Source organism: Candoia aspera, chromosome 1, assembly GCF_035149785.1.
Source record: "Candoia aspera isolate rCanAsp1 chromosome 1, rCanAsp1.hap2, whole genome shotgun sequence".
NCBI classification, from domain to species: domain Eukaryota; kingdom Metazoa; phylum Chordata; class Lepidosauria; order Squamata; family Boidae; genus Candoia; species Candoia aspera.
Window position 1 is genome coordinate 83296808 of NC_086153.1, and position 23384 is coordinate 83320191.

The 23384-nt window shown below is 38.5% G+C and overlaps 1 protein-coding gene across 1 annotated transcript in view; it reads right to left on the minus strand.

Annotated features, from left to right (window-relative positions):
• The window catches only part of TIAM2 (TIAM Rac1 associated GEF 2), a 92124-nt gene that overhangs the window by 52974 nt on the left and 15766 nt on the right, over positions 1 to 23384 (minus strand). The window contains exons 6-12 of the mRNA XM_063308270.1: positions 21527 to 21712; positions 20396 to 20542; positions 16624 to 16695; positions 7932 to 8096; positions 3655 to 3759; positions 2471 to 2549; positions 682 to 774 (exon numbers count right to left, since the gene is read on the minus strand). Coding sequence (XP_063164340.1) covers positions 682 to 774; positions 2471 to 2549; positions 3655 to 3759; positions 7932 to 8096; positions 16624 to 16695; positions 20396 to 20542; positions 21527 to 21712 — 847 coding nt within the window. The remainder of the gene's footprint in view (positions 1 to 681; positions 775 to 2470; positions 2550 to 3654; positions 3760 to 7931; positions 8097 to 16623; positions 16696 to 20395; positions 20543 to 21526; positions 21713 to 23384) is intronic.

Here is a 23384-nt window from a genome sequence, read left to right on the forward strand (position 1 = left end):
CTTCCCTTTTAGCTTAGAACTTTGTCCAATCTGAGCTCAATAAGCTGAAGCCAGTTCAGCTGAACAAAATTCCTGAGAACATGGGCACAATTAGCAATAAAGGAATGTAAGAAGTGAGTGGATTCAACAGCCATGAAAAACGGCATTTGTTCATATCACTACTGTTGTGCAGAATTAACAGCAATTTAAAATGGGCAGATAAAAACATGGCTTGATGTGGCAAGATGGAATTCTTTGAATATTCTTAAATTGCAACTGATTTACTCAGAGAAACCCCTATTTAATTCAATGTGTTGGCTAGATAAGGCTGCTGGAATCAATGATTTCAGCCAAATGAAGTAGATGACATTTCACTCAACATGTTTTCCCTGTTCATATACAATAAATGCACAGTTACCTGCTTGCTGAGAGTATGCTTCTTGGAAAACAAGTATCTAGCATGGCTTCCCAACAAGCATATACGGGGGTGAGGGTGGGATGGCAAGAAGAAGAAGTTTTTATACATGGGGCTGCCCTTGAAGAGTATCCGAAAATGATAAAATGATCCCCCCATCCATTCATCCATCCATGCTTCCTTGAATATTTATATGCTGTCTATACCTTGTACCTCTAGGAGACCTATGGTTTAGAGCCATGTGTAGGTCATCAGAAAAGAATTTAAATGAGAGAGACAGCACAAACCTTCTCTGTAAGCTATCCCATCAGGAAGAACATCACTTATAAAGATGTGGGTAAGATGCTGGTGTTCATCAACTTGCACAGTGACTGCAAATCCTAGAATTGAAAAAAAAAATCAGATTTGCTTTCTTCAAGAATATGAGTTACTACCACTGTCTTAAAATGAGCTAGGCAGAATTAGTATTGGATAGCAATTCCATAGAAAGAATATAGTTTTATATTATTTAAGATGTTGCAACTCATTAATACTATATACATCTTATATAATATAAAGTAAAATACACCCCACTGGAGAATAATTACTAACAGCAGAATATCGTTGTTGCAGCCTTGTAACGTGGTATCTTCAACAGCAGACATGCCATCTCTCTTACCTTCCAAACCAAATCACTCGTCATAGTTTATTTTGGCTCCATTTATCCGAAGCCCCTACATACTCCACTCCATCAAAGTCTTTTCTATCACCTAAACAGAACTCCAAAGACAAACTATATCCTTGCTAACAGTGTTGGGAACAGAACACAAGACTTATCAAGTCAACAAAGCAAGTACTTAAAATAGTTTCCCCTTCAGTTAATTGCCACCCAAATGAATTTATTCTTCAGAGAATCTGGGTATTTAATTTTCCCACCTCAAGAGCATCCTTTCAATTTTCCATTCCATTTAAATTAATTCCATCTTTAAAAATCATATCCCCATTTCCTACCAATTGAGCGTTTCTTCTCCTTTCTCTTTCCACTCCACTTTCCACTTGTTATCCAATCTGTTCTCATGTCAGCTCTCATCTAGCAGCCTGATATATTAACACAGGGGTAAGCAACTTGGTGCCACTACGCATTTCAGATTTCAGCTTCTATCAGACTCACTCAGCAGAGATAATGGTACTGAACTGTGGGAGATGCAGTTCTAGATAACGGGAAGTTACCAGGCTGCAACTCCGCATCTACTGGTTTTCTCTCTAAAAAGTGCCAAAGAGTCTCACAGTCAAGCCATGCCATAAAGATCAGTGCTCAAGGTGTGATGTTTGAGGCTGTCTGACTTGTGCTGTGCTACCACACTGACATAGGTTCACAAAAGGTTGACAGAATTTTCTGTCTTGAAATTGTAGTGTATGGTCCCTTTTATATGGCCAAATGTTCCCTCATTTTTTTGTTGAGATACTTCATTAAGCCCAAATGAATGGTAACAGAAAAAATGATCTCTGAGCACCATACTACTATGCATGCTATAGAGGAGATATAAATGTTTTGGCCCATTGTGGCAACTTTTGTCATATTTTGTCTGTATGTTGAAAAAGTTGCAAGGCTTTTTTTTTTCAGTTCTTCCTCAAAATGGCCCCTTTGCATAATAGGAACCTGCAACTTCTTTGTAAAGTAAGGGCAGTCATTATCATACGTACTACAGACAGCTGTTGACAGTCTAGTCCATGAGCTACAGTCAGCTATTATTACAAAAAACTGGCCTGACATAGTTCAGGTATTATGAGTACCACATTGGAGACTACATCAATGACTTCGCATTTCTACATAGCAAAGATCAGCTTCATCAAATCTTTGGAGGATCTTCAGTAAATTCTGGGGGGAAAATGGTTTGGGGGAAAATGAGTAATTAAGAAAGGGTTATAAAGGTCCTCATATGCCTTTGTTTTTTTTTTAATAAAAACAACAAAACAGGGTTTGCTCACAAGTATATAATCTTAAAATAGACAAAACATTAATGAGAAAAAAAGAGGGTCAAACAGAACCAAAATAAAACAAAAATGACTCATACATTTTGAAAACTGCGGACTCACCAAAATCGGCTACACCCTCTTCCTTAGTAAGATGCACATGATAGATGCTCAAAGGAAAGATTTCTATTTCATCATATATCTGTAGGAGAGATAATACCATCACAAGCTGAACTGGTGACAGATGCACAACTTCAGAATACACTCAAGGAATAAGCCCAATTATGTCACCATTAGGATCAGCTTTTCCATTAGGCAGCTAATTTTTAAGGCTGTGGATGCCATTTAAGAGCAAAACATTGCAAAATCTTTTGACGATCACATCAACTCTGCTGGGATTTTATATCTCATTTGTTAAATTTTCTTTTAGTCACTGTACAGTGTTTTGGGGTAGGGCATAGCAAAATTATGATAGTTAACTTAAAGTACCATTCAAAATATCAAAGACAACATGATAGAGAATCCATCCACATTCTGTATTTGGACAAGAATCAAAGCCTCGCCTCTTTCTTTTATCTCGCCTAGCTGCAGTTCTAACCCTTCAAGCAATTTTCTCCCTGGCCTGGTCAAACTTTCAGTACCAAGGATGGGCTACTAAAAACAACCCTCAAGCATCATGTACAAGTGAAGATGGGAGATCACTTTGTTCTCTTTAGTAGTCCACTCTTGCGTAGACAAGTAAGATCCTTCAGCTCACTTGACTTGCGAATGCAACAGATACATGAGTAAGGGTTAAATTCAGAAGGCGTTACAAAGGCCACAGAAATTAGAATCATCAGCCAGTCAGCAGACAGTAGTGAATATGAATGATGAGATAATAGTCTAACACATTTGAATGTCACCAGGTTGGAGAAGGCTATTTCAACCATTTATCTGAAGCCAACATTGAAAGACAATGCTTCAAATGTTTTTCTCCACCTCACAGATCAGTTATTTATGCCTCAACCCATTTGACTATGAGAGGATTGCTCCATTAAGAAATGTTTGGAGAATTTAATTTCTTGGTGTTAAGAGATTATACAGTCCATGGCAAGTCAGAGATTATACAGTCCATGGCAAGTTATACTCTTTAGGTGTCTCTTATTCTAAAGTGGACAACTGACAGATTAAAAAGTACTCTATCCATTGTTCTGTCCAACTACACAACTCTGCAAAATTTGTCATGTTTTCCGTAAGAATAAAAGGTTATAATCCCTCAAATAAGGATTCTGATCTAGGAACTGCATGTCTTGACCCTGTGCACTTACCTGGTCTTGAATATATTCATACATTTCAGGGATACAGTGTTCAATATTTTCATCTATAAGCCTTCTAAGTTGTAAGCCATAATGCCTTGGCTCCATCTGCTTAATCTAAAGGAAGAAAAGAAAATATCTATAATTTAGAAACTATTTGTACAAACATAAAGATACATCTTCGTTTAGTCTTGAACATGTCACTTCCTAAATAACTAATATGCATCTTTATAAATAAATGATGCAGGCTGTAAAGTTTATGTATCAGTAAAATTCTGTTGCTTTCAGAAACCAAGAGTTTCTAATATTATTTCCTATATAGAAAAATCAGCAAGTGGTAAGATAAACTTTAAACTTCGTCCAGTTTATACTAGCATTTCTTAGCTTCTACGAATTTCACAGATGGCTTAATTATATTCCATAAAACAGGCACGTGATATGAATGAATGAATGAAAGAATAAATATAGGCTGTCAAAAGAAAGGTCTTTTTGCCATGAGTTGGCTCTTCCTGCATTTTTATTTTCAATTTCCTCAGAAATTGTGAAACACTTAAGCTTGGATTCTATGGTAAATACTGACGCATGCAGTATCTTTTCCTTCTGTAGATGGAAGGAGGTTTCCTCTATGGAAGCCTTCTGCAAATAGAAAGGAAGAATGCCATTTTTAAAATTCCCACTACCTTTTCTCATGCTGTTTCAAAGAATCCTCCAACAAGCCAGGAGCACAGTGGCTGGTTTTTAGTTTGGTTTTTTGCAGGCAATGAAATCGAAAGTGAATGGAACCCCACTCAGAATTTTAGAACACTTGCATTGTACCTCCAATTACAACTTCTTTCCTATTTTCTCCTTTCTTCATTTAAAATTCCTTTTGCATACAAGTATTTGGCTACATTAAAATAGTTCTCACATGCAAGACTGGCTGGAAAAACTAGAGTATGTCCAGGAGTTTCAATCTGACTAGCAGCAATTACAATGATTTTTCTTTACTAGAAAATCCTGAAGAAGAGATCCCCTGATAGTATAAAATGAGCCCCACTTCCCAAATTCCTAGAACACTTCCTGGGTTCTCACTATGCTTCACTCAATGTTTTAAAGATGTCTTAATTTTGAAAAATGGGAAACCTGACATGCTGCAAAGCAAAACACAAGCCACAAATAAAATCTTCATTTTCAAAAATGTCTCTGGGCTTCACACAGACCTCAAGGCATTCTTAAGAAACATTATAGGTAACTATAATCCACTCTTTGCTTGGAAGAGGGCCCACAGAAAAGGGGAGGGAAAAAATGGTAAATTGAGGTGGTAGAGACCATTCTGGAGGCTACTAGGAATGGTAGCAAATGACTTTACCTGTTTGACATCTGGCCATGGCCACCATGGCAGTTATTATAAGCATATCTATATTATGCTATCAACATGTGAATGTGTTCACTGCTCCCTTGTTTGAGATGACTGATCAGATTGGAAATTAGCCATGTGTTCACACATCTCTCCTCCTCCCCCCTCAATCCTTTGCACACCTGGCTTGGGCAAAGTTACTCTACACTATTCTGTCAGGTGCCTTAATAGGAAATGTGTGGTCTAACAACATTTTCCAAGCCATGACTCATCACAGATAAATATATTTGTCTTTTATTTTTATTTTTGTTTTTTTAGATATCATCACCAGCAGTTGATAAATACCATGAAAACAGGAGAGAAAATGTGTATACATATGGCCCTTTCCAGACACAGTAAATATGGGTTTTCAGACTAAGAACATAACACTTGAACCTAATCTACAATGAATTCAGTTACATATTTCTCCAGGGTTTGTAACTTTTTCAGACCAAGGAAGAAAGGAAGGAAGAAATAGCTTTCCCCAAACTCACAATTTGGATTTTCTTACAATATCTTAGCCTATAACCTCTGCATTAACTATACTGTTGCTACACATACTCATTTTCAAGCAGAACATACAATATTACAAACCTCTAAGGGTTAAGACCATAAAGGATATGTTATTTTTATAACTTTTATTATACATCTTTTCCTTTGATTATCCTTCCAAATAATTGGTATTTCTTTGAATCAGCTATTTAGAAACAATCTGATCCAGGCAGTCCTCTTTTAGTGACTGTCTCAGACAGCAACCGCAGTTACGCTGGTGATGAACAAGTAACTTTGTGACCAGTGCCTCCATTTATGACCTTCACAGGTCTGTAAAGTAAAGGAAAGCTGAAGTAAGATTATAAGCACAGTCACAGTTTCACTTAGTGACCACTTCACTTGACAACTGCGTTGCCGGTCCCAATTGTGGTTGCTAAACGAGGACTACCTGATATGACAATGGTCTGTTGAATCTAAATAGCAAATAAATCACATTCTTACTCAAACACCAAACTGCAACTCAGCAGCTAAAAGAAATGATCCCTGACTGTACCTACTGCACAGTCTCAGACAGATGAGAAATCTAACTCTCTTTTTTTCATTTCTTAGCCAATCCTGCACCAGATGGAAATGCAAACAAACACAAAACTTCAAACATAACAGTTGAGCTAAGGAGACAAAATTCCTGACATTCACCAGAGAAGCACTGAAAGGTTAGAAAAAAGGACCAGGAAAGATGTAGCAGAAAGGAATCAGCACTAAGAGACTTTGTATGAAAACATTTTTTAAGAACATCAGAATAAAAGATAAAACAGAAAAAATGTTTTGACTGAAAAAGAAGTCAAGAAACTGGTTACGATGTTCACAGGAACATTGGAACAGGAACCATGATAGATACAGTGAAGAAATATATGCAAAAAATGAATAAAACTAGTTTTTGTTTGTAATTTTTATTTATATTACAACCCAATAGTCATTATATAGTTAACATCCTGGTTAAAGGCAAATAGTGCCTTTTTTAAGGTACATTATACAAAGAATTATAGATGTTCATTTTTTAAGGCAATTTCCTTTCTCAAAACTTTCCCACTAGTCTCCGGGACTCTCATGCCACCTAGTGGTCACCCAAAGATGTCTTACAATTGCCCGTCTTGTCTTTCGCTCAAAATACAAAGTGCAAGTGATAAAAACTGAACCTAAAAATCCACTCTGAGTCTTAATAGCTAGAATATTATCAGGAAAAAAAATCTCAGGGATGCTGGGACAAGGTTAATGCTCTTCTCCCAGGCTACAGGGCAGGGTGGTTGCTGCCCCTTGTACGGTGTATGCATGTTGCTGTTGTCCAGTTCTGCCATCTTATTCATTGCTTATTTTATCTGTATTGCATATTACTATTTGTTTCTTTTATTCTGTGAGCCACCCAGAGTCGACTGGAATTGGATGGTATCCAAGTTGAATGAATGAATGAATGAATGAATGAATGAATGAATGAAACGTCACATTTCTTTATTTTCTATATAATCAAAATCAGTGTATATTTCAGTAGCTCCAGTTGAAATAAGGGAAGATGGCACGATACTCACTAGTCTCTTAGTTCTAACAAGACTGCAAACATGGATCCGGCCAATTCTATTAACTGTAACTAAAGTGTATCTGTAGGATTACTAAGACTAATATCCTTTCCTCCACAAACATAAAGCTAAGTACAGACACGTGTTACTAAAATCAAAGCCAACTTAATTAGATTGAATTTGGGCTTAAATACTTCCAATAACTAGCACTTTCCTTTTGCTGAATAAAATAGGCATTTGGGTTACTTTCTACTACTAACAGCAAATCTGCTTATCTGGACTTATGGCATTAGGTTGGTCTCTGCATTTCCATGGTTAATTCAGAAAAAGACATTGATTATATTGCTTCCTTATTGTCATGAGTAAGGATGGCGAGCAGGGGGCTCCCATCCAGACTGTCAAGCGCATGCGTAGCACTGATGAATTGTTCAGCCATTCAAAGAGACACAGATCGGGACCGCCTTAACCCTTGGGGGTTATATGTCTGGGTTTTCCCCACGCTTCTTCAGTTTGTTAGGATTCCTGTTAAGTACTAGCAATAAATACTAGAGACCAGTTCCTTGTCTCAGTGTGTTTCCTGGTTGTTAGGACATCTATCATCCAAACTAAACAGTCATCTAATATGAAACTTTAAAACAGGTTTTGGAGAAAGGGACACAAGATGGCTTTCCTTTCTAAATCAGTTATAAAAAGCTTTTTGAAGATCCTTGGATTTTAAATTACTCATATTTTGCTTCCTTACTAAACGGAAATAATTTTAGAGACAGGAGACAGAGAGATTTAAGACTACCTGAGCTTTCAAGATCTAAGAGTATAATTAAATAATAATATTAAGATGCAGAACAGTATACCTTACAAGCCAAGGTCAACACATCATTTATTTTGTGATTTGGCTTGAGGGTTAACATTACTCCTTGGCCATCAGGATACCGAACCACTGACTGGATGTCCCAGATGTTTTCCTTTGAAGCATTTTCTGCAGCTGAGTAGTAAACATTTAGAAATTCATCTACTTTCTGCCAAGAGAAAATAACATACAACTTTTTAGTAAATAATACTGGTTTTATTTTTCCAAAAAACACAAAGGGTCTAGCTGCCTAACAAAATATTAAAGATCACATCTCAGATCATGACAAACTTATTTCTAGTTTAGCTATACATTTGGTAAAAAGGTAACTGAAAAGGAAGTGTTTGTAGCAGCCTTTCTTGTCAATATTTTTATGTCAATATTTTAGAATGCTTTCAATCAATTTTTAAATAAAAATGAAGACCTGTAATAGGGTGGAATGAAATGAAAAAACGATGTAGTTTTTGTTGCTGTTCTTACCAAAACATCATGTCCCACCTCTATCTCTTTTTCTTAAAAAATCATTCACAAACATGTCATTTTCAGGGGAAACGAAAGAATTTACAGAATGTTAATTCTACTGGCTGTTAGTAGATTTGATTTTGTGTTTACTCTAGATGTAACTGTACTCTCTTATGTAAGCCACACAGAGAATTTCTCTTGAGCTGACAGACTACAAATATAATCAATCTGCAAGCAGAGGTAAACATGAAGAATAAAATATAATCTTCAGATAAAAATCTGAGCACACGTTTTGAAAAGCACTTTTATATGTTAGAATGTATAAAAATACCTCCAATGCTCCAGTCATGCCTACAATTTCATATCTCTTTCCTAAACTACCCTTAATCTCTAAAGCTGAATGCTATGGTTCAATGTTTTAATTCTTATGAGAGCTTCCTGAATGTCAGAACAGTCAGCAATTTTATGAATTTCAAATTGGCAGGCTTTTAAAAATTATTTTGCAGTACAAGCAACAAAGCCCAAATGCAACAATTAGTTTATGGAAGAAAGGTATCAGTCACTGCTATCACCTACTGTAGGTAACTTATCACAAAACAGAACATCCACAAGAAAACATTCTAGGCAACTGGAAGATCATTCAGATACCACCATGTATTTAAAAGCCAAAAAAGAGAATAGGGTACATCAAGAGAAATCTCTTGAAAGCAATGGAATTAGGACCTGAAGTTACAATAGTTTCAGTAAAACGGAGGGCTCAATTACACATTAACCTGAAAATGAGGTTAGCAGCTCCCTTTCCTTTTTACATTTGGGATTCTTCCCCCAACCAGTTAAGGAGAGTTAATATTTTAATCTCCAGCCTAATTCTATTTACATTTCAAATAAACAAACAATTAAAATTAGGCCATTTGACAATGAAGAAATTGCTATTGTTAATTGGGTTTCAGTTTCTCAGAATTATTCTCATAGGCAGTTGTTCTCAAAATGACATTTATTATTCATTTGTGTGTTTGTGTATATATGTGTTTCTGTGTATGTATGTACACACAAACACACAGAGAAATAAACTTAAAACTGATTCAATAAATTCTAGGCTAAAAATTCATTCAGCACTTTCATCAACAGAGGGCAGTGTAGCTCAGTGTCACTTCTACAGAGACGTAGAATACTATGAAGTTATACTACACCCACATGAATTTACATTTATTTCCCTTGTGTTAAAAAGTCAGCAATATTTGTCAAAACCTTATTATGAATGCAAATACATTTCTTATTTCCTTCATATTAAAAAATCAGCAACCTGTGTCAAAACTTCAACATTTAGACCATAATTATTGAAAGAAGACTATAGGTAGTCTTCACTTAATGATCACAATTGGGACTGGAATTTCAGCTGCTAAGCAAAGTGGTCATTAAGCAAATCCAACCCAATTTTATGACCTTTTTGCAACGGTTAAGCAAATCACTGTAGGCATTAAGTGAACCACATGATCGTTAAGCGTATCAGACAGTTCCCCATTGATTTTGCTTGCCAGAAGCCAGCTGGGAAGGTTGAAAATGGTGATCACATGACCATGTGATGCTGCAATGGTCACAAATGTGAACCAGTTGCTAAGCTCCCAAATCATGATCAGGTGATCACGGGGATGCTGCAACAGTCATAAGTGTGAGAATGGTCGTAAGTAGTTTTTTCCAATACCGTTGTAGGTCCAAACCATCACTAAACAAATGGTTCAGTGAGGACTACCTGAAGGAAATGTCTCCTATGGCAAAAGACATAAGGCAAAAAATATACATTCTAAAGTGTGGCAAGAGTAATTGCCACTTTTCCTTGAATTCCAACTCATTCTTTTTTGGAGCAGTGAAGATATTTATGTTCAAAGCATTTCAGTTAAGCTTTTTTATTTTTAATGTCCAAAAGGTTTCTTTGTTATAGTTGAATCCCATCTTTCTTCTAGGCGCACAAGGCCACAAGCCTTCCTAAAGATCCTCTTCCACAGAGGCAATCTATGAAGAAATCATTAACAAAGATCACATTTTAAAGTATGAAAAGATAACTTATTTTCACTCTGCTGGAAATCCTCAAAAGGAAGTCTATCATAAATAGAAATATAGGAAAAATATTGCTTATAAAAAGAATATAGTCCTTATTTGCAGTATAGGTATGAAAAGCAAAGATAGGATATATTTTAATGAATAAAAAAATAAAATAGTGCTTACTCAGTTACTTAATATGCATATCAACATATGTCTAATAGCTTTACACTTTAGAAGTATGTTTGTCCCCATCCTCAAATTGATTTTATATTTACAATAACTAGATATGAAGATTTAATGAAATGCAACAGAAAATTTGCCTGTCCATTTTCCTTGCCTAACATTCATAATATATCTGCACAAATGGTCTTAGGTTTGCCGAGATTAGAAATATTTTTTAAAAGAAATTGTGCTGGAAAAAATCCGTTTTTAAAAGGAAAAGAAATGGCCAATTAAGTTCAAGAAATGTCTGTTCCATCAGTATTTTCCAACTCTGAAACTAAGCGGCTAGATTTGTCCTCTCAGTTATGTCTGTTCTGTGACTAATATCACAATACTTTATTCATTTATTGCCACAGAGTTCTGACAACACATTCAGTTTTCCAGCAATTTATGCCAAGTTTGTAGCATACACCACATTTTGCCACAGTGTTGCTTGAAAGCAGCTGGTTACTTCGTAAATTTCTTGTCTTTGTCACCATTTTTATATGAAACACCCCAGAAAACCTGTGTGCTTCACTAAACTCATCAGGAAATTTCTTGTAACGATGTGAGCTTTATTTTTTCTTTAAAATGTCTTAACAAAATAGGCTTGTTCCCAGCCTTGGTGGTTTAGCAAGTTACAATTAATCATTTTTTGAGTTAGTGAATGAGGCATTAAGAAGTCTGCAGCAGCTCCTGTAGGTACAGCTATTCAGTTCCTTTAAACACTTATACAGCTGGAATGCCACAGCTTATTCATTTAGTAGACATAAGTCTGGGGCTAATACAGTAAAGCAAGTTCCACAAATTCAGCTTCACATCTAGGCATACTCACAACTGACGTATTTTCCTACTGTCCTTAGACACAAGGCCTTGCAAGCAAGCATGTAACAGCAGAGATACTTCCAATGGGACCATTTTAAATGCACACTTACCCATGTTGCATAAAGCAATGCCAGCATATGCAACAATCCCACAGTATTAGAACTTCAGATAAAGAGGACTTCTATTTAAAAGACTTTTACTTTCAAGGAGAGATGTTTTAAACATAGGTAGTATCGATTGGTAATTTTTTTTTTTATTTTATTTTGGTAAAATGTAGTTTGATGTAACAAAAAACTGGATACAGCGGTGTGTGAAGGATACTTCTAGTGTTTGGGGAGGGGAGGATCCCTAAGGGAAACAGGCCAAGCTTAGAATAAAATGATGGACCAGACCCCAACACAGACCCCAACTTATTACATCAGTAACATGGTACCATCAGGTAAAGAGGCACACCCGTAAAAGAGGCTCATTTAAATTTTTATTTTTAAATTGATATTTTAAAGCCCCAAATTTCTTACAGGAATGCCAACATCTTAAAAGAGATTTTGCATGAGAATCCAAGAAATCATAGAAGAAAAGGTTGCCAACTACTGATTTATGGTATTATTGTGGTATTACAGGTCCCCCGATGGGAGGAGATGGGTGGGGACTGAATGAATGAATGAATGAATGAATGAATGAATGAATGAATAAATAAATAAATAAATAAAATTATTGGAGCCTTTACTTATTAACGGTTTTTCAGCGACAACAGCTGCTTTGATCAGAAAAGTCAGTGGAGCTCCTTCCCCTTTCCCAAAGCTATCCATCTGCCCTCTTACTGGGAAGTCAGCATTTTTCAAGGTTTCACTACACTAAAGGCAGTGGTTCCAAGGGCTCTGAACCAGCACCTCCTTGGAACTGTAACGGAAAAGTAAACAGTCAGTTTGGTCTAGTAGTTAAGGCATCGGGCTACAGTAGAACCCAGGAGACTCTGAGTTCTAGTCCCGCCTTAGGTGTGAAAGCCGGCTGGGTGACCTTGGGCCAGTCCCTCTCTCTCAGCCCAACTCACCTCACAGGGTTGTTGTTGGAGGAGAACAAGAGGAGGAAGGAGTACTGGGTATGTTCCCCACCTTGAGTTATTTATAAAAATAATAAAGACAGAATTTAAAAAATCGAAAACAGAAAGTAGATCAGTGGGAGAAGTTGGTACCCACTGATTTAAGTGCTTCTAGTACAATGAAGTGGCTCCTGACCAGAAGTTATAGTTTCTTTGGGGGAGCTTTGGTGTCATCCAATATCATCCAAATCCTAGGAGCTGGCCTAGAAAACAATCCCCAGAATAGTTCATCTTCCCTATTCCTGGTCTACAAGGCCAAGGGCTTCACATAAACATCTCTAGACAGTTATGACTAACCCATTTTAAATAAAAATGAACAAGGCATGCTTCATGTTTGTTGTGTGAGAGCAAAAGTTAGATACTGTAATTGTATTAGGAAAGGAAAAGGCCCCCTCTCTGGACAAACGAATGCAACCTGCAACTACTGCCCAGTAGTTTTGGGTACATGAGCTCCTTAATTGCATTAAATGAATCACATACAGTATTTACTAATTAAATATAGCTGACTGGTATTCAGTCTACAGCGATAAAAACAAGTGAATGCTCCTATCCCAGCACAGAAATCTCATGTAAAGTGTTTCTGTAAATGAAAAACCATAATACTTGAGCAACGCTTCAGCAAAGGATCGTTACCTTGCCGTGGTGCTGGAGCTTGAGCACCTCAATGATGCCATGAGCTAAACCGTGAAGGGCCACCCAAGACGGGAAGGTCATGACAGAGAGGTCAGACTAAATGCGATTCCTGGGGAAGGTAATGGCAACCCACCCCAGTATTCTTGCCGTGAAAACTAAATGGATCAGTACAACCAGAGATATGTCGGTATACCATCAGAACATGAGACTTCCAGGTCAGAAGATGGTCAAAATGCTACTGGGGAGGAACAGAGGATGAGTTCAACTAGCCCCAGATGTGATGATGCAGCTAGCTCAAAGCCGAAAGGACAGCTAGCAGCCGATGGTGCTGGTGGTGAACGGCGAATCTGATGTTCTAAGGATCAACACACCATTGGAACCTGGAATGTAAGATCTATGAGCCAGGGCAAATTGGATGTGGTTATTGGTGAGATGTCATGATTAAAGATAGACATTTTGGGCATCAGTGAACTGAAATGGACTGGAATGGGCCACTTCACATCAAATGACCACCAGATCTACTACTGTGGACAAGAGGACCACAGAAGAAATGGAGTAGCCTTCATAATTAATAGTACAGTGGCTAAAGCAGTGCTTGGATACAATCCAAAAAATGATAGAATGATCTCAATTCGAATTCAGATCTAACATCACAGTGATCCAAATATACGCCCCAACCACAGATGCTGAAGAAGCTGAAGTAGAGCAGTTCTATGAGGATCTGCAGCACCTACTGGACAACACGCCTAAAAGAGATGTTATTTTCATCACGGGAGACTGGAATGCTAAGGTGGGCAGTCAAATGACACCTGGAATTACAGGTAAGCATGGCCTGGGAGAACAAAACGAAGCAGGATATAGGCTGATAGAATTTGGCCAAGACAACTCACTCTGCATAACAAACACTCTCTTCCAACAACCTAAGAGATGGCTTTATACATGGACTTCACCAGATGGACAACACCGAAATCAGATTGACTACATCCTTTGCAGCCAAAGGTGGCGGACATCTGTACAGTCGGTAAAAACAAGACCTGGAGCTGACTGTAGTTCAGATCACAAACTTCTTCTTGCACAATTTAGGATCAGACTAAAGAGATTAGGGAAGACCCACAGATCAGCTAGATATGAGCTCACTAATATCCCTAAGGAATATGCAGTGGAGGTGAAGAATCGATTTAAGGGACTGGACTTAGTAGATAGGGTCCCGGAAGAACTATGGACAGAAGTTCTCAACATTGTTCAGGAGGCAGCAACAAAATACATCCCAAAGAAAGAAAACCAAGAAGGCAAACTGGCTGTCTGCCGAGACACTAGAAGTAGCCCAAGAAAGAAGGAAAGCAAAAGGCAACAGTGATAGGGGGAGATATGTCCAAGTAAATGCAAAATTCCAGAGGTTAGCCAGAAGAGATAAGGAATTATTTTTAAACAAGCAATGAGCGGAAGTGGAAGAAGACAATAGAATAGGAAGGACAAGAGACCTCTTCCAGAAAATTAGAAACACTGGAGGTAAATTCCAGGCAAAAATGGGTATGATCAAAAACAAAGATGGCAAGGACCTAACAGAAGAAGAGATCAAGAAAAGGTGGCAAGAATATACAGAAGACCTGTATAGGAAGGATAACAATATCGGGGATAGCTTTGACGGTGTGGTCAGCGAGCTAGAGCCAGACATCCTGAAGACTGAGGTTGAATGGGCCTTAAGAAGCATTGCTAATAACAAGGCAGCAGGAGACGATGGCATCCCAGCTGAACTGTTCAAAATCTTGCAAGATGATGCTGTCAAGGTAGTGCATGCTATATGCCAGAAAATTTGGAAAACACAAGAATGGCCATCAGATTGGGAAAAAATCAACTTATATCCCGATACCAAAACAGGGAAACACTAAAGAATGTTCAAACTATCGAACAGTGGCACTCATTTCACATGCCAGTAAGGTAATGCTCAAGGTCCTGCAAGGTAGACTTCAGCAATTCATGGAGCGAGAATTGCCAGATGTACAAGCTGAGTTTAGAAAAGGCAGAGGAGCTAGGGACCAAATTGCCAATATCCGATGGATAATGGAAAAAGCCAGGGAGTTTCAGAAAAACATCTATTTCTGTTTTATTGACTATTTTAAAGCCTTTGACTGTGTGGACCATAACAAATTGTGGCAAGTTCTTAGTGGTATGGGGATACCAAGTCATCTTGTCTGCCTCCTGAAGAATCTGTATAATGACCAAGTAGCAACAGTAAGAACAGACCACGGAACAACGGACTGGTTTAAGATTGGGAAAGGAGTACGGCAGGGCTGTATACTCTCACCCTACCTATTCAACTTGTACGCAGAACACATCATGTGACATGCTGGGCTTGAGGAATCCAAGGCTAGGGTTAAAATTGCTGGAAGAAACATTAACAATCTCAGATATGCAGATGATACCACTTTGATGGCTGAAAGCGAAGAGGAACTGAGGAGCCTTATGATGAAGGTGAAAGAAGGAAGTGCAAAAGCTGGCCTGCAGCTAAACCTCAAAAAAACCAAGATTATGGCAACCAGCTTGATTGATAACTGGCAAACAGAGGGAGAAAATGTAGAAGCAGTGAAAGACTTCGTATTTCTAGGTGCAAATATTACTGCAGATGCTGACTGCAGTCAGGAAATCAGAAGACGTTTAATCCTTGGAAGAAGAGCAATGACAAATCTCGATAAAATAGTTAAGAGCAGAGACATCACACTGACAACAAAGGTCTGCATAGTTAAAGCAATGGTATTCCCAGTAGTAACATATGGCTGCGAGAGCTGGACCATAAGGAAGGCTGAGAGAAGGAAGATCGATGCTTTTGAACTGTGGTGTTGGAGGAAAATTCTGAGAGTGCCTTGAACTGCAAGAAGATCAAACCAGTCCATCCTCCAGGAAATCAAGCCAGACTGCTCACTTGAGGGAACGATATTAAAGGCAAAACTGAAATCCTTTGGCCACATAATGAGAAGACAGGACACCCTGGAGAAGATGCTGATGCTAGGGAGAGTGGAGGGCAAAAGGAAGAGGGGCCGACCAAGGGCAAGGTGGATGGATGATATTCTAGAGGTGATGGACTCATCCCTGGGGGAGCTGGGGGTGTTGATGACCGAAAGGAAGCTCTGGCATGGGCTGGTCCATGAAGTCACGAAGAGTCAGAAGCGAATGAACGAATAAACAACAATTTGAGCAACTTAATGTTCATGGGGCAAATTAGTGTGACAATACTGTGAGTGGCAGGAAATGGAAAAAATTATTTAAGAGCTGGCCACAGGGACTTGTATGGGAAAGATAAAGTATTTTTTTCCCCTTGGGAATCAGATCAAGTAAAGGCTCCCGGTCCAATGTGCTTGTTTGTCATATATCTGTAACATTTGCAAACATATTGAGCAAGCGGAAGATAAATTAAATTTGTTGCATTTCATTATATTACCTCAGCAGAATTACTGCAATTCTGAGGTAGCTGCGTTCCAGGAACTCCAAGCCCTCCAGTTGAGTCAAAAATCTAATTAAAGAAAACATCAATTAACATAACTCAAGCATTTCATAAAAGGCAGAAAACAGAATAATGTAAATGTATACATTGGTCCCCTTGATTCCAGTCCAATGCCCTATTATGCCACACTCTGTATCAGTGTTTCTCAACCTTAGCAACTTTAAGATGCGTGGACTTCAACTCCCAGAATTCCCCAGCCAGGATGGTTGGCTGGGGAATACTGGAAGTTGAAGTCCACACATCTTAAAGTTGCCAAGGTTGAGAAACACTGCTCTATATGAACTGTTCTAAAAAATATTCTTATTACGGTACCATAATACTTTGACTATTTATCACAGCTGAGGAATGACACGCTGACAGACATATTTATTCTCAGGATTCATTTCTCCTATTTTGTTGATTAACAAATGATCAGAATTTTTTAGTTTCAGAAACTGATAAAGAAGGCAGGAGCCCAATTGTTCAAGAGCCCCTCAAGAAAAAGGATTGAAGCCCTTCTTCAACTGTTGATTATGTGCCATCAAATTGTTTTTGACTCCCTGTAACCACATTGCTTGATTTTTTCCATAACTATCTATCCCTAACCTGGTCTTTCAGGTCTTCCAATGGTGCACTCATTGCTACTGTAACTAAGTCCATCCACCTTTCTGCTGATCATCTTCTTCTTCTCTTTAATTCCACCTTTCCCAGCATCAGAGCCTTCTCTAGAGAGCTAAGTCTTTGCATAATGTGTCCAAAGTAGGATAATTTGAGCTTGGTGGTTTGTGCCTAGAGGGAGAATTATGGGTTGATTTGTTTGATGATTCATTTGTTTGTTTTCTTGGCTGGTTTGTTTTCTTGGCTCAAGAGTCTTCTCCAAAGTTCAAAAACATCAAAACCGCCCAGAGTACCCCGTATGAGAGAGATGGGAGGTGATAAAAATATGATAAATAAATAAATACTTTTCCTATCCTGTTCTTCAAACTCCATTTCAAGAAGACGTGATTCCATTTTCAAGAGGATTCAACACTAGCAGCTTTTTTCTGTTGCTAACATTTGGTGGCACACATGTAGAATTTCCCAGCTGTAACCACATTTGGAAATGGTTAAACTCAGGATTCTGTATTCAGGCCTCCATCCTGCCTTCTCTGTTTTTGAGAATTTTGGGAGGGGGGTGCTTATTATTGCTACTAACCAAGGTTTGTCACTATTCTAGTAAAACACTGACAGCTAATATTCAGCACATTTCTACGAAATTATTATTCCACAAAAATTGTGACCTAGTGATAGAACACTACGGTTACTTTTTCCCATGTGCTTCAAGAACTAAATTTTTGATAAGGAATATGAGGGGCAACCCAAGATGACAGAGTTGTTATTTCCTGATAAGCTTCTGACAGCTATTCAGTATCTTGCTCCTTATCTTAAGATATGGAACTTGGCTTATGGTTCTAATTGACTCATTGTACTCATGACTTTTTAAATAAACATCATGCACAACAGCCGTGTCTCATAGTATCTTTGGCAACTCTTATCCTTTTCAGTTAAGCACTTGGTTACCACAATATGTCCTCCTTTCTATCTTGAATGAGAATGGACTTGTCAATACATGGCATGGATCCAGGTTACCTGAGGAACCGCCTCACCCCCATCACATCGACCTGTCCCACCCGGTCAGGCAGAGAGGACATGCTACGGACCCTGTCCATGAGGGATTGCTAATGGCAGGGTCCAGGAGGAGGGCCTTCTCTGCCGTGGCACCCGCCCTGTGGAACAGCTTACCCCTGGAGGTAAGACAGGCCCTCACTCTCCCGGCTTTCTGGAAGGGGGTGAAAACATGGCTATGCTACCTCGCTTGGGATGGGAGAGGGGACAGCCATTCTTGGGGGAGGCTGGTACTGTGATCATGCCAAGTACAAAACCTTATTGCCATCTTGAATTTTATACTTTATATCTGGTATTTTTATATTTTTATTGGTATTTATGTATATTTATATTGCATTGATTTTATATCGTACTGTTTTTACTGACTGTTATTTTATTATCTGTAAGCTGCCCAGAGTCATCGTGTACGAGATGGGTGGCAGAGAAATTTGATAAATCAACTTTGATGTGTTTGATTCACAGAGAAGTTCTCTTACTTGTCTATCTGCAATTTTATACTGTATCTTTCTACAATACTATTTACATTGCCTCCCAGAGCAAAGAAAGTAAAAAATATAATAGGGTGATCTATCCAAACAGTATAAGCTGGATTTCCCAAGTTAGCATCCTCTAATGGGCACACCCTCTGCTCCCAAAGGAGCCATAACATTTGCATAATGTCTGCAGAAGTGGCCACTGGCTCTCCCAAAATTGGGGACCCCTGGCATGGGTTTGGTTTAAAAGAGCCTTGATGGTATCTGGTACTTTCATGGTTCCAAAACATTCACCATCAAAGGAGGGATCTAGCAGTAAGAAGCTCCTCTGATGTCCCAGCTGAAAAACTTGTATCATCTGTCTTGATCAAGACATGAAATTACAGTGACTAAATGAGACTAAAATGTATGCACATTTGGCTCACATGTCTCATCAGTAAAGTAGGACATATTAAAGTTTTCCTGTTGAAAAGCAAGTATTTCAGTTGGAATTTGTAAATGTAAATAAGGTATCGGTGACTCCATTACTGACATTACACGTTTGTCTCTGCAATACAACGGAACATTTTCAGCACTGATATATATAAATGTTCATCGTTCAGAAAAGCTATAAAATCCCACTAATTTATAGTTACAGTACTTTTTCCCCAACTGCATTTTGTCATGACACAAATACATGTCACTACACTTACTTGTATTTGCTATTTTTCCTATATCCTTCACTTTTTAAATGGCCTATGAAATCACCTAACCATGACAGATATTCTTAGTCACCCTAATATATCTAGGTATATATGAAAGCAGTCTCACAAGGTCTGGTTGTGCCGAGGGAATGAGTCTTAATTAAGACCCAACTTGTGTCTTCTTCCTGACTGAAGAGGAGATGAGATTAGGTCAACCAGCAGCTCTTCAGACAGATAAGAATATGGGAGTTGAGGAAGTAGCCTCTGCTTTGCCCTGCAGAAAGTTCCTGACTTGCTATCACAAATGTCTTTAAGGGGGAACTGACACAGGCACTTGTAAATGTTGTAGCCTATGGTTGGCCTTACACACTGTACTATGCTTCAGTTTAGTTTAACATAGATTACTCTTAGTAAGTTGCACAAATAGAGTCAATACATTAACCATGGTTTGTTTTAGAGCAGCAAATCCCAGATTTAAAATTGGCACTGCCTCTTCCTCTGACAGCAATCTCCCTCAGTAACATCACCTACAACTCTCTAGCTGGTCAGGCGAATGAGCTGCTACCCCCAGGGGCTGGCAAACTTTATCATGCTCCAAGCAATCCAACAGAAATGCTGTTTAAAAGGGGGGGGGGAACCCCAGGAACAGACCTAGCAAGTCATTATTACCTTCCCCATCTGCAATACTGGTTCTGGCTTGGTCAAAAGATCATAGTTTATAAAACACTGGCTTTACATGAGGTTCAGATGTAGATGTGTTGGACTTCTGCATGCCATTATTTACAAAGATTTAGTACGCCACCTAATTTAAATTATGTAGCCTTTATATCATTGGTAAGGCCTCAACAGACTTTGGAATGATTGCCAACACTTCTAAATTTTCAATTATATGAATCAAGTGAGAACTACCTGGGTTATAGAAGGTCTCTTCTCCTTTGCCTTTCTTGCAAGGGTATCCAGTCCCTTCAGGGAGGAGAACAACCCCTTTTTGCTTCCCAGTCTCTGTGACAGAGACCACGTTCTCTTTCTGAGAGCTGCCTCATCCCTGGAGCAGATCTAATTTGGGGGAAGGGGGAGAACAGGAACAGAAAGGGACAGAAGGGAAAGTCAGAAGCAGGCATTCAACTCTAGGTTTTTCATCTCTCTTCTCCAAAAACAAGATGGTAATCAAGATCAGTCACATGAAGTATGAGATAAATGATAGGTTCTAACACGACTTATCTTCACTGTTGTGTTGATTTCTACAAAATTTGCTTTCACTAAAGCAAATAATGAGAAGAAAAATAAAAGAGTGAATACAGACTCTTGGGAGATGGCAATTCTGCCACCTTTTAGAATAAATATGACCAATAGTTGAAGCTCCTGGAAGCCCTTCTGTCAGCATGGGGTTCAATTTCATCACTATGCTGATGATACTCAGTTATACGTCTCTGCCCCAGGCCAGCCAACTGAAGCTCTCTGTTTTATCCTAGTCTAATAAATAAATAAATAGAAATAGTAAAAAAAAACACCTGCATTTAGAACATATGTGATAATTAATGATGTCTATTTCACTGCATCTTCAACTGTGGTCAATCATAGCTTCTTGGAACAATAAGAAACTCAGAGGACATGGACCACACACTATATAGCTCCAAGATGAGTATTTCATTTATTATTGTTCTGCTTATTACACATGAGCAGAATATTAAATATTTGTGGTGGATTTTGGCACTGCCGCTGATCCCCAGGAAGTGGGGAGCACATTCCAGGCAGATAAAAGGATTCACAGTCCAGAGGCAGTTGCTGGGAAAGTTAAGAGGTTCAAGGTAGCTCTGCCTTAGAGTCTCCCAGGTTATTTACCCGTGGGTTAGTTAGAGTAGCTTTAGTCTGGCAAGATTCTGTCTGTATGGTATAAGCAAATAAAGAACTAGAGTTTGAATGTACTGACTCTTTGTGGTTCTTGGGCTGAGCCCGACAATATTAGTACTTGTATTTCTTCCCTCTCACCACAAACCAGTTTCTTTACATCTCACTTTTAAGAAGCCTCTTCCAACTTACCAGGGCATGAAATGACGAGACTGAGAAGAGGCCAAGTCTTCCAAGGGCCATTTTTGAAGGGCGACTGGCAGCAGCCAAAAGACTCTTTGGATTTGGGAGTTCTCCGCCTTGCAGACTGGCTAGATAACAGCGCATCTTGAAGAGATCCATGTTAAATTTTTCCAGGTTCTGCTCCCACTGCTGAATCTGTTTATGAACACAAATGAAATATTAGAGGGCAAGTAGTGGAAAGGAAGAGACTCTGCAATTCAGTCCCAAGTTATTTTCATCTGGAGCAACACAGAAGTTGATTAGTTTATCTCTCTTCAAAACACATTCAGTCAAATTGTGTTCCAAATCCCTATGAAAATTGATGTTGTGTCAAAAGAGACCTGGAACTGCAAGGCATGAGAGGAAAATATATAGGTATGTCTTTGCTTTACTGCTCCTCCAGTTTGTTTTCTTCAGACTCTGCCTTTAAAGGGTGGATCCACAACAATTCTAAAAAATATATGGGGAGTGGAGGTCCGTACGTAATGCCTCTATATCTTTTTGGTATAAAGAGGTGGCAACTAGCTATCTTTAACCCTCACGCAGAAGAATATTTGCTATTCTCAGCTAACATGCCAGCTTTGCCAATTACTCCTTTTAAAATTAACCCTTAAAATAAATATTAATTCTTCAGTACATTTTACAGCCTGCAGGTCAGTTCAGTTGTGATATTCAATCCTCCCATTTTTGCCCAACACTTTTGGAGACTTAAGGTCCTGAACTCAGAAGATATAAAGCCACAACTGATAGATTTCTTGTATCAGAGTTAAGACCTGAGATTAGTTCCTTACTGAGATTCCTGCCTGCCAAGAGAATTTGGGGAAGTATCACTTTTCTCTCCATTTCTGGGCCTTCTGTTTTTCTTGCAACCTTTCTTCCCAGCCCCTTCTTATACACTTTTATGACATTCATGAGCTCTGTTGTGATGTTTGACTAAATATGTGGTTAACCTTCAATTTGATAGAAAACTGAACCATACTTACAGCCCTGGCCTGCCCTTTCACACGTTCAGTTGGCAGAGTGAAGCTGAGTTACGATCATATTGACCAGAATGTGAGAAGACTTCTCTGCACTACACAGGGCCCTTAGAGAGAAGGGGCCCAGATTTGTGGACAGACGTCCTTGTATTCAACCAAATGCAAATTTAGCTCCCCTTCAGATCTCCAGCTTAACATGCAGTGGTCAGGGAGCAAAGAAGTAGGCCAGTAGGCCCACCACATGCTCTGCCTAGTTTGAGCCTCTGCATGCTCATCTGAACATATTAAAAGGCTATGGTCCATCAGGTTCTTCATTTTCAGCTTTCTAATTTTGTTTTCCTGTCTTTATCTTGCCTGGGACTGAAATAAACATTACGTGAGTCATGTTAAAACTATGAAAAAAGAATGGTTGAGGAGTGGAAAGAGATCCTAGAATATAGGAAAAGTCAGAGACAAGAAAACTCCTAGGCATTTTTTTTCCAGTAAGTAATTGCAGCCCAGAATCATGTCTGGAGGTGTACCCGCCTCTAAACACTCCAGATCTAACCATTAACATTGCCTCATCCTGCTCTAGGCTCTTCAGATCTTTCCAATCCCAATTAAGGATCCAGAGTAAGAATCAGGGTATGAGAATACGCTGGCCCAAAAACTTGAATTTCATTCCAAAATGAAAACACCCAGAGCATTGTTCATACAGTTTATTTTGGTACAAATAATCTGCTAGATTATTTGATCATTTGTATAATGAAATCAAATGAAATATGCATGTTTAAGTATCTTTGGACTTCAGCATGAAATTACTGGTACAAGAAGCATTTACTGGATTCCTTTAAAATTTCCCTCTGTTTAGA